At 48.0% G+C, this 11,954-nt stretch overlaps 1 protein-coding gene across 1 annotated transcript; it reads left to right on the top strand.

Annotated features, from left to right (window-relative positions):
• The first annotated feature begins 688 nt into the window (after positions 1–688).
• WDR93 (WD repeat domain 93) lies at positions 689–11,389 on the top strand. The gene is made up of 15 exons (XM_035891456.1): positions 689–952; positions 1,713–1,908; positions 2,571–2,635; positions 2,878–2,956; positions 3,827–3,954; positions 5,152–5,239; positions 5,870–6,053; positions 6,258–6,328; positions 6,779–6,865; positions 7,187–7,318; positions 7,876–8,092; positions 8,789–8,849; positions 9,600–9,756; positions 9,883–10,063; positions 11,272–11,389. Exons 1-15 carry the CDS (start codon positions 689–691, stop codon positions 11,387–11,389), a joined length of 2,028 nt encoding a protein of 675 aa, XP_035747349.1.
• The last annotated feature ends 565 nt before the right edge of the window (positions 11,390–11,954 follow it).

The following is an 11,954-nucleotide window of genomic DNA, read 5'->3' as shown; positions in this document are numbered from 1 at the left end:
CCGGCCCCCCCCCCGGCCCTGGTGGGGAAGCTCAGAAAGCACCCGGTGCCTTGGAAGTGAAGTTTATAACTTCCACTGAAACTCACCTGCTTTCCTAATTAATTGTTGGGATTTTATCTAGGCCGAGTAAGTCTTCTAATGAAGAACAAGCTAATGTTTTTGAGTCCTTTATCATAATTCTTATACAGACTCGTGCCAAAACGGCCCCCCCCCCGGCCCTGGTGGGGAAGCTCAGAAAGCACCCGGTGCCTTGGAAGTGAAGTTTATAACTTCCACTGAAACTCACCTGCTTTCCTAATTAATTGTTGGGATTTTATCTAGGCCGAGTAAGTCTTCTAATGAAGAACAAGCTAATGTTTTTGAGTCCTTTATCATAATTCTTATACAGACTCGTGCCAAAACTTTTGCGCTCCCCTTGCTGTAGGTGACCTACGGGTGCTGTGGGGCAGATCTTCCCAGAGCAGGACAAAACCCCCAGGTAACAGGGGCGATGCAGTGAGTAGAAATGAGCTATATACAACGGGGTTGCTCTGGCTATTTATACTGAAAGGAACCCCCTTCCCTCTTAATCACCTTTCTCTTTTCCCTCATTACCTCATGAAAGTAGATATTGCATGATTCTTCGTTCTTCTCCATCTACTGTGGTTCCTGCATCTGTGGTGTGTTTTGCATCTGGAAGGGCAGAACCATGGCTGTGTATATCCGGAAACATCCCCTGGAGATTCCTCCGCCATCTGAAAAGGACTGGCTAAAGGATGATGAGGAAGATTTCTTCCTGCAGGATCCCGATCGAAAGCGTGATGCATTGCCTCAGCCCTTCAGGATGATCAACAAACTGGTGATGCTGGTTTTTGAGAATGCTATGGAAATCATTGAAAGAAGGGAAATGCTCCGAGAAGCGCAAAAACTAAAGGTCCAGCCCACAAAATGCTTTCCTACAGCTGAATTCCAGGTACAGAGCCCCTCACTGCAGAGACAGCATTAATCACCATAGCAGCTTTTCTAGAGAATGTCCATTCAGTTGATTTTACATCCTTCTGTTCATCACCTTCTTCAGAATTCACCACCATCTCACTGATTCACTTGAAAAGGCTGCAGCTTCTAAGCTTGTCTGACAGGTTCTGCTTCCGTCTATCTATCACACCTCTCTGGAAAGAGAAGCAGATATTAACCAGCACTAAATCCACCTTCTGCTGGCTCCACCCTTGTTTGCCGAGGAGAAAGTAATTAGTCAGTAGCATGTAAATGGGCAAACTCAGCTCTGTGTTATGGTGAATGCCCTAATGGGAGCACTGTGAGCAGAAGGGCAGTGCTGCCTTCCCTGCTGGTATGTGGAGGTATCCAGGAGGATACGCTGGCATCTGCTGGTGTTCTGTGATTGCCCAGAGGAGTTCAGCATCCCATCACAGCTCTGCATTAGCAGTGGGAGGCCTGAGTGCTCCTGAGTTCTTGGCCTTTAAAGCCCCTTCTGTTTATTGGAAGGGGAAAGGTAGGAACAAACTTTCTCATTCCCAACACAGAACAATCTCTGTGACAGAGATGAGAGCCCCTCCCTTGCTATTCTGATGAAAGCTCATGCAAAAAATTTTTCCCTTGTAGAATAAATCAGTGTTTTCTGTTGGTGAAAGGGTGGGAGTATATCGCTGGTATGGCTGATGTATCCTCCACTGGGGAGGCAATTGGGTACACTCATCTTTTTCCTTTCTTGTTAGGTAGCTGGAAGAGCCAATTGCCTTGCAGCGTCTGGGAAATACATCTTTGTTGGTCTGTCCGTGGGTCTGGCTGCCTTCAAGATGCCTGACTGTAAGGAGGTCTGTGCTTGGGATGCAGTCAAGACAGAGATTTGTGCCATCCATGCCTTGGATTTGGGGAATGAGCGCCATGTCCTGCTTGCTGTGGATGAAATGGGTTAGTGTGACGTGGATTTCCGTGACCTAGCTAGGGATAGCTGTGCTCTGGAGCTGAAGAGTTGGCAGCTGCATTATGGAAGAGTGCTAAATCAGGAGGAATGTTAGACTGGCTGTCAGGTTTCCCAGAAAGCCCTGCAAAGAGGGCATTAGGTAACAGGTTGTAGGGTGACAGAGTGGCTCTAGGGCCTTGTGATTAGCAGAGGGTGTGGGTTTGGTGTCCTCTCTGGAGCAGCAGAGACAGGTGCAGAGATGACAGTGAAGCTCAGTAAATTTTAGGAACACCCTGGACTGGACAGAAAGAACCATTGCTTGGCATGACCTCCTGCCTGTGCTTCATTTCCACACCTGTAGCTGCACAGCCTGTGCTGTGGTAAATAGGTTAGTTTGTTGATTCATCTGAAACCTATCGATTCTGATGGACATACTTTTCAAACTGGCTTATCCCTCTCTATGTACAATTGAGTGTTTGTTGGTGCTGGCATAAGGAAGCCAGCAAAAGTTTAGTGCTGGAAGCAGTGGGGTATTCTTCCTTGAGACCAGGAAAAAATGTAGTCCTGTTCTCTCTCCTGCACATGTTGTAACAGCCATCTCTCAAGAGCATGACTACCATCTGTTCACTTTTCTCCTTCTCCTACTGCTACTTCTGTATTTCTATTCCAGGGCTTGTCTGGCTCTTCTGCTTTTACAAGGAAAGCTTCCTACTTGTTATAATCCTAAATGAAGTGGTAAGTACTGAGTTAATTCCATAGACACTGGGCACAGGCTGGTAAGTAATCAATCATGAGGAGTAGTGACTGCCCTCAGGAATTTCTGTCATGGGCAGCTATGCTCCAAGAGTGCTGCCCAATATTTATTCCTGTTCTTCCAACATTCTGTCTGGCCTTTACCCTGTTGAGAACTGCGTAAGGCCGTGAAGCTCTCTGAATCAGTGATCTTGCTTTGATACCAGCTCATTTTATTTTGGCAGGAGGACATTAGCAAGCGAAGTACTTGTGTGGAGGTGGTACTTCCCCCGGGAGGAGACTACGCAGGAGTCCTGCTGCAAGGCAAGTGCAGGAACATGGTGTGCAGGGTGACGTCTGTTGTGTTCTAGCAGAAGGGCCAGCAGCAATGCTTTTAAAATACTCCAAGTATTCTGTATTCCCCGGGATCCTGGTCCTAACCCTCTCAGTCCCTCTTCCAGCTTATAGAGCTGCTCCTGCCACTCCCTGTCCTCTCCAAAAGGCCTGGTATGGATCAGGACTGATCCCAAAAGTGAACTGTCTGGAACTGGTGAGTGCAGTTCCCAGCATCCAGAAGGCTCAGTGAAAGCAGGTTTCCCCCTCCTCTCCAGAAGCACCAAACTCAGTTCTTCCTCTGGTTTGCTATGCCTCACTTTTACACTGGAAATACGTAGACCTGAAGAATTTTCTCTGCAGACATAAGCCAGACAGCATAGAGACAGTCTCTAAAACCACTACAACAAGCTCCTTGCTGCAACATTCTGTTTCATGGCAGCTGCCTTCATCAACCCATTTGCTGCTAGCAGGTTTTCTGGACCTATGTTTGGTGAAATCTGCCTGGACATATGCTGAGAATGAGATATGTAGCATCCACAGAGAATCAGTGTGAGACCACGTCTCACTTTCTTTTTTACCTCAGAGGCTACAGGTCAAATTCTTTGTCTGAGTCGCTTCACGGAATTTCTTTGGTGGATGTGGGACCTTGAGGACTTGAGCTGGAGGCTGAGATATCAGTCTCGGTGAAACATGTCAAGCCTTAAGTAGGAGGAGAGGTGGGCTGCATGGAGTTCTCAGAGATTTCATATTTCAGTAAATATCCAAATCTTCTTTTAAGGATATAAGATAACAGAGGCTGCTTGCTTGAAAGACCTTTTCTCCTCATTTCCAATTGCTCAACGTGGTTTCCCAATGCAGATAGCACAAAAGCTTGGCTGGAGATCTACCGATTGCCTAAGGATTCCTGGCTGAAGGAGATGGAAAAGAGCCCAGGAGCTGCAGCAGGGCTAGCCTGCAGCGAGAGGAGGTCAAGCTGGACATCTGTGGTACTAAATGCTTCCATCTCCCACTGTGCTATTTTTTGTTACACCCTTTTGCCTACAGGTCTTTCCCCAAGCCTTGCTCCTGCAGACAGTGACAGCAAGATACAGGCTGAACGAGTCTGTTTGCCCCTGGGGATGGAGTATGTGTCTCTACAGCTGCTATGTCAGCCCATCCCACATTTCATAAGGCCTTTGTGTTATTGGGACATGTTTAGCCTCCCAAGATAGGCTTTCCAATGAGGTTCCCTGGGTTCCAGGGCTAGTGTTCTTGCTACCCCTCCCTGAAACTGGCAGCTTCTTTCCCAGGAGTATTGCTTCATCTGCAGAGGCCCTGTTTAAGGGTATTCCCACAGGGCTTCTCCTTTGTGTTACTGGGGGAAGGTGTAGAGGAGTGGGAATTGGGCCTGATACCTCCGCTTGGGAGCCTGGTCCTGAACCAGGGTTTGTGTTTTAGACTACCTACAAGAGGAGCCTGGGGGGTCATGGCTGAACCCGCCTGAGCAGCGCAGGGTCTCTGCCTGTTTGCACTAACCACTGTCACCTCTGGTTCTTTGGCAGAAAAGTCTGGACCTGCATGGAGACGGTTCTGCAGAGATGGTAACTGGCCTCAATGAATGTCCTGAGCTGTTATGGGGAATTTTAAATGCTGATTCAGTGCTTAACCCTCTCCTCCATCGCTTTCACCCTGCTAGATTTCACCTCTCAACACACAGGCACCTTCTGCCCAGCACGTCCAGCTAACCCTCTGTGATACCTACCTTATAACTCTTCCCTCTTCCTTCAGCAAAGGCTTTCCTGGCCTTTTTATCTTTTTTTTTTTCTTTTTTTATTTTCTTCCTTTTTTTTCCCTTTTATTTTCTTTTTTTCTTTTCTGTTTCTTTTTTCCTTGCTGTGCCCCACCCAGGCCTGTTCTGCAACAAGAATAATTCAGAAAAATTAGTAAGATCAGAAGTGGAGGTTATTTAGGGCACAAAGACAGGAGGCGTCTAAGTGGGACATCATTCATGATGTTGTTGAGAAAGTAGAAAGAAAGTCCCTCGAGTTTCTGTGTTTTGGCCTGAAGAATGAGCCTAAACCTAGGCAGTGTCAGCTGACCTTTGCATGCACTTCCTTTGGGAAGCATTTGATTCCCATGAACAGGTGAAAACTTAGCAGCATAGGGCACAACACAGTTCTCAGGCTGACATTTTTATGTTGCAGGGGTCTCCTGTGTCTGCAAACAAAGCTGATACAAAGCTGAGTCTCCCAGTGCTGCTGCTGAAAGTGAAGCCACCCAAACCCATTACAGGTCAGGACTGATTCCGTACTTGCAACCTGCAGCCTCCTTCAGGTGGCAAAGGAATCATGGCCCTTATGACTACAGAACAGGTCAGAAAGTTTCAGTAATGTGCTCCCTGATCCCTTCCTGACCTGTCTTTGTAGTGACATGTAATCCCGTAGTGGGAGTTGCTTCTTAGCCAACCATCTCGCGTATCACCTTTGTTAGCACAAAATACTTGAGTGTGTCTCAAAGGGGGTGCCATACACCCTCAGCTTCATTGTCACTGGAGAGGGAGGAGGTTGTTTCCTAGACCCTAGCAACCTGACAGCACCCCTACTTCATCACTCTGAGTCCCGGATTCATAGCAGAATTCTGAGGATGAGAAGGGAGCAGACCTTATGCTGGGACAATAATAGGGAGAATGCCACAGAAAGGCAAGGTGAGCTGAGTCCTCAGATGACTTGCCCTGGTTCCCACCTTAAAGTACTGGAAAATGGGCTAGTGATATGGAAAGTCCCACAGAAGATGCAGAGTGTTCCTCTTCAGGACAATGCCACCCTGAAGCCTCCTTCAAAGGAGTGGTCAAAGTGCCTCTGAGCACTCCATGGTGTCTGCTCCTCCAGGGCTGTGTCTTTTCTCTTTGTGTTCCCAATCCAGGCAGTAGTTTTAAAAGCCCTTTGGATGCCTTGAAGAAAATGGATGATGGCAGCATGCTTGGCTTGGGGTACAATCACCTAATCAAGGACTCCCAGTGGGAGCAGCAGGAAGCAATCTTCCGCAGCACTTACCGGGAGTATCTGGAGGCTGAGGGTGAGAGAGAGAGCAAGGAGGAGATTCCCAGGTGAGTGGGAACATCAACCAGGATTTCAGTCCATGAGACATCAACACAGGGCACTTTTCAAGTGTAGATGGAAGCCTCTGACTTAGCTTTGCCTCCTTGATCCCAAGGTTTCAGGGCAAGGGGCTAGAGCCATTCCAGGTCTTGTTGCAGTGCTGCCTACTTATCAAAGGCTTACTTTTACTTATATTTCTTCCTTTTTTTTAGATGTGCTACTTTTCATTTTCTCCTGCCTAGCTGGATCCTACAAGTGGGACCTGAAATGAAAGTACAGCCAGGTAATCCAAATGGGCAAAAAGCTGTTAATCTATGAAGCACATCGCTCTGTGACATTGAGCTCTAGTTAGAGCTCAGTGGCTCTGGCTTGGGTTCACTATATAAATTCCATCTTCAAGGACATAAGCCTGCATAAAAATGTCAGTCCTAAGACTTATAAGTCAGTTGCCGGTATGGAGTCAAACAAACAGCCCTGTAGTTAAAAAAGACCCACAAACCCCACCCCCAAATACCAAAAAAAGATGAGGGAGCCCATAGGCAAGATAAAAATGACAAACAAGGGAAGAGTTTGTTCTGGTTTAGTTTCTGTGTGAGCAGAGTTCTGTAAGTCCCATCAGGGACTTGGTGAAAGCTCCGATGAGAGCTTTCTAATGGTGTTTTGGTGTCCTGGATTGTTCCTTTCTTTGTCCCCAGTCTCTTTCTCTCTTTTGTTATCCCCTTCTCTGTATCAGATGTTCCATCTGGCATCAGTGTGCACTGGGATGGCAGTCACAATCTCTGCTTGTACTTACTTAACCGTCCACTCAAGGAGAAAGTGGGTAAGAAAGTCTTGCTTTCTCTAACAGAGCACTCTGTGGGAAGTGGGAGTATTCAGTGGCCAGTGGCTGTCATTCAGCCAGATCTTCATGATTCAGGGAAGTGAGGAATGGGGAGGAGAGCTGCCTTGTGTCTTGTGGGTTAGGCTGTCAGTTGGACGGTGGGGGTCCATGTTGCATGGGCTGGCAGTATTTTTAGTGAGGCCACTCTGGCAGGAGACCGCAGAATGGTGCATATTTTATTGGGAAACTGGATGCTAGTGCCACGAAAGAGAATGCTCTGCACTTTCTTACAGTTGCCTCTCTTCATGTCCTTCTGTTTAGACTCTGATCCAAAACCTGATGTTGTGTGGCCGTGCGCAGCTCCAATTGCATGCTCGGCTGTCAGTTCCTGCTCCAGGTACCTGGCACTGGCATGTGAAGATGCAACAATAACTATTTGGGATAAACACCTAGGTGAGCTTGCCCTTTGGGACTGTGTATTTGGATCACTGTGGATAAATCACTCCCTTCCCTAGGAGTTTGAGGCTCTGGCTTGGTGTGAACAGGGGACTGGCAGTGAATTTACAAGGAAATCTGAAAATAGTTTGGACTGACATGTTCATCAGGTGCTTGGCCAGAAGTTGCCAGTGCAGCATGACTGCCCTTGCTCTTGAAGAACCATTCCCATCCACAGTAGTGCAGGGACTGTGAACTGCTGTAGCGAGGACTGACGACTGTCTTGCCCCAAGGCTGTGAGACAGTGACAGTCACTGCTTTGCCACTGCACCCCTCAGGTCATCTCTGAGGCGGTTGTGGCATCACAGTCCAGGCTGCCGTCAGTGCTAGTGTTATCCTGCCATGATTCAGGGATTCTCCTGGCAGAAGAATCTTTTTCTGCCATTCAGGATTGTCCTGGTGGATGCTGCCCCTGAGCAGGCCACAGCCCAAGCCAAGCTTTCCATGGATAAATTGCCAGTTCCTTTTTCTTCCTAAACTGCTTGCTTTTTTTTTTTTTCTTTCTGCTTCCCCAGGATACCCACTCTCTGTGACTGCCATCCTAGGGGAACATCTCATCCGTAGTATCCACTTCCTGCGGAGTTCTGCAGCTGCCAGTGATGAGACACCTTGTCCTGGTACAGATCCTGCCTGTCCCATTGTGCAGCTTCTAGTGCTGTGTACAGACAGCTCTTTCTATTTGGTGAAAGCACCCAGGGCCGGGAAGGCCAGCATCACACTCCTGGCAGACAGGTGAGGTAGACTCTGACAGACCTCACTCCAGCCAAATAAACCATGTGGTGTAGTGGTCAGGTCCAGCAGGGAGGCCCAGATTTCTGTGGAGGAGAGAACTTTCTACTGCTTTTACCCAGATAGCTCTGCCATTCTGCTGTCAGCAGCAAGCGTGGTTTTGCTAGGAGTCAGTTCCAGTGCTAAAATCCAATGATTATGCCAGAATTAGGGGTGTTTCTGGGTTTTTCTATGCACCAGAACACAAGTGCTTGTAGCACTGCTTCAGAGCTGATGTTCAACTAGCTGGGTCTCTGCCAAGTACCCAAGGGAATTTTTTATTCTATCTTCTGCCCTAGCCAGAACAGCTTCCCCCTAGAAGTCATAATAAGCATTTCTTGCCATCCTTTTATCAATTTTATGTTCACTTATCCCCTTGGTTTGAGAAGGGTCAACTTTGGGGAAGCTGCTACTCCAAAGACTATGGTTTCATGCCTCCATGGCAGGCAGGGGATTTGTATCTCCAACATGGTTCCTAGACAGGTTTGCACAGGGATGGGCCTCGGGGGTTCCTGCCCAGGAGGAGGCAGGCTATGTCTCCACAGAAAGGCAGCTTGAACTTTATGCCAGCCCATGTGCCACAAAATACTACTGTCATTCAGCCTCTTAGTATGTGCCAGGTACATGAAACAGCGGCATAAGCCTGAGTCTGTTTTACAGGCCTGAAGATCCAAATCTTGCTGTCAGCGTGGTAGTGCCTGTCCTGGCATTCCCCAGTGCAGTGAGTATTACTGCCAGCTCTCTTAAGAACTGAGTGAGAACACAGGTCCATCTGACTTAGAATCCTGTTTCCAGTAATGGCTGTAACTGGGTGCCTAGAAGACTAGGATTGGGGCAATCAGATACGGTACTGACCTCGCATCATTTCCCAGCCTCCAGCTATTTTTAACATGGAGCCTTCCTGCACCAGTTGCAGGCCTCTGTGTAGCTGGTCATTCTCAAAGGGTTTCTCTTCCATGATCTTACTCAGTATCCCCTTGCACCCATGTCCTCTAATTGGTCACTGAGGTGGGAGGCACTGGAGGCCCTCTGCATGTGGACAGGTCCAACTGCAAAGATGAGGGGGTTCAGCCATGAAGCTTCAGGCATCCGGGTGAAATATGAGAGGGCATCATGGTGAGGAGAAGTTACAAGCACAAGTCCAGCCAAACCTTTCAAGTGGACTCAAAAAGTTTTCAGGCGTGGGGACAAAAGGACTAAAAGCTGCTCACCAGAGCCAGCGATGCGGAAGACTGGATCTAGTTCATTTCTAACCTGCTCTGCTGCACTTTTCCAGTCCCAGTCTGCAGCGATTCCCGTCCAAATTCCCTGCACAGCCTGTTGTCTGCTGTGGCTTTATGACTACTGGGCAGGCAAAGAAAACAGCATCATAATTGGGGATATGAAGTCCTGAATGTCATTCCACATCCTTTCCAGGAAAAGCTTTTAACTTCTTTTACATCTGTTTTTAAGTGTCGACTTGCTGTTTCAGGCCATGGTCTTCTCCTGGGATGGCACAGTGTCCCTGATGAACACTGCCACATCGCAGATTGTTTACTGCTTCAGTACTCCACCTTCTCATGCTGTAGCATCGCCCTGGCAGCCAGTGTTTGTAGTGGATAGTGTGAATTGGTGCTTGCTGCTTCGAGGTGGGTAGCATCTCGGAGTGGTCTTAAACACATGCTCACTGGGTGCATTAAGCTGTGCACTGATCCTTGATAGCTCTTATTGGATGACTCCTGATGCAATACCCCACTGTTCTTGTTTGTGTCTAGGAGATATGCAGCAGCAGGCAGATACATTGGCACAGAGCAGAGCCAGTCATAGCACCATCTTCCTTTTTGACTTCAACTCCTACTCACTGAAGGAGGCTTTCCCAAAGGAACCAGATTTGCCTCTCAAATCTTTGCAGAACCTGCCACGGATTGAGAGATGTAACATTTTCTTACGTGATAGGTAAGGTTCTCCTTCTGTCTGGTAGGTAAGTGCACCTGCATTATTGTGTTGTTGGTGTGGTGTTGCTCAGGTCCATCAAGGTCTGGAGCTTCTGGGTTCTTTTGTGTGCTGTGACAGTTTTATGTCGGGGTAAAGTTGATGTTCAGGTAGCTGGATTACTGACAGTCACTCAGAACTCTTCCTCCTCTCCCTTCTGTCCTTCCTAGAACAATTTAACAGCTGTAAGTCAGGATTCCTGGGTCAGGTTTGTCATTTAAGGTAGAGAGGGCTTGCCAGTTCTAATGTGCTTTTGTGCAACACAGATTATGCAAGCTTGTCAGGGAATATGACCCTCACTTAAGTATCTGTGTCTTCCTTTTGATCCCATAGCCAGGCAGAGCTGGGATCTCTTTGTATGTTGCTCCTCCCCTCCATTCCTAGATTCATTTGATGTCTAAGTAGATTTGTGTTGGAGGTTTCTCGGTTCGAGAAGGTCCCCAGCACTCTCAGGCCGAGGTTGCAGAGCTAAGCTGATGCATTGAGTTCATGCCGTCACTAGATGGCAATGCGACATCTCTTATTGGGTGACCTTTTCCTTGAATTACTTTTGGGAACCTGGAGCCAGATCCCATGTCAATGATTTTCTGTTTGCTCTTTTCACTATGCCTTAATTCTCCAATTTGAAATGGGACAGATGGGTGCAGGTATGACCTTACAGCACATATTCGCTGGTAGCCTTCCCTAATTCCTTGTATCCCAGGATGAATTCCGTGGTGTTATCTGGATAGTTAAGTGCAGAAAAGTTTCATCTTATGCTAGTACCAGCCACCAGTTTTGTCCCTCCTTCTCATAAAACTGGAGAGGAGACTGTCTGTCTGCCTTATACCAGAAAAACTGGGGAGACATCACCTCCAGGGATATCTTGCTTCCTGGACACTGAGAGCTCAAGCCAGAGCAGAACAGATACAGTTCAACAGATACAACTGCAGTGAGACCTGTGTCTGCAGAGGCCAACAGGCAAAAAGAGATATGGAGGTCATTGCTGTCAAGAGCAGTAAACTTGAGTGCTAAGTGGCATGAGGGAATCACTGAGGTTTTTTGGACACAAGAAGTCTGAACTTCTTAATTTGTAGTGAGCCCCAGGGGCCCTTGGGCAACTGGAATAGGGTTGTCTGAGCACTGGGGGAATGGCAGGGACTGTTTTAACTACCCTTTTCGTCCCTTGTTAGGCAGCAGAGCCTGCTGGGACTCAGGGAGCAGTTGCCTGAGTACTGGAGCCGGCTGCGGGCACAAGCAGCTGCCATGGATGAGGAGAGACAGAACGTGAAGGGACAGAAGAAGCCGTAGTCAGCCCTGCATCCTGAGGGCCAGGCTCTGCACCACCAGAATCCTGCAGACCCATGGTCCAGCACTGGTATTTTGACAGTGACTCTATTCAAATCTACCCTGCTGCTTTCCAGCCTGGGGCAATTTGTCATCCGAAATAGCTGCTTGCCTGCCACTGCTCAGCCACAAGGATCTGTGCCCTGCCTCTCTCCTCACATGTCCCTCAGCCTATTCCAGAAGGGTTCAGCCCCTCCTCATCAGACAAACACTGCTGATGGAAGAGTCTTGAGGTAGGAAAGGCCTCTCATCAAGGTGGCAGGCCCAACATCTGTGTGGTTCAGCTAAGGATTTGGGCTGGATCTCTGACTCCTCCCAGAGACCTGGAGCATCAGAGCAATATGGTATGTTACAAATGCCCCGTCTTAATAAATAAAGCCTTTTCTCCAATAAATGTCTCTTACTCATCACAAGACTGGGATTTTATCAGTCTGACATTCTGTCCTTCTGTTGCTCGGGCTCACCAATGTGTCTCATCTTCTGCTCTGACCCAGATGGGCAGACAGCAGCATCCTTGTGCTTAGCAAGA

This window comes from Egretta garzetta, unplaced genomic scaffold, assembly GCF_000687185.1.
Source record: "Egretta garzetta isolate BGI_Z169 unplaced genomic scaffold, ASM68718v1 scaffold203, whole genome shotgun sequence".
Classification (NCBI taxonomy): Eukaryota; Metazoa; Chordata; class Aves; order Pelecaniformes; family Ardeidae; genus Egretta; species Egretta garzetta.
The sequence above is the reverse complement of the archived record's forward strand: the minus strand, read 5'-3'. Positions and strand labels throughout refer to the sequence as shown.

Coding starts and splice junctions, on each gene's coding strand:
- WDR93 (XM_035891456.1), top strand. CDS start 689: ATGGCTGTGTATATCCGGAAACATCCCCTGGAGATTCCTCCGCCATCT. Junction 6,329..6,778: donor TGAAATGAAAGTACAGCCAG/GTAATCCAAATG, acceptor TCTCTGTATCAG/ATGTTCCATCTGGCATCAGT. Junction 8,850..9,599: donor TCCTGGCATTCCCCAGTGCA/GTGAGTATTACT, acceptor TTGCTGTTTCAG/GCCATGGTCTTCTCCTGGGA.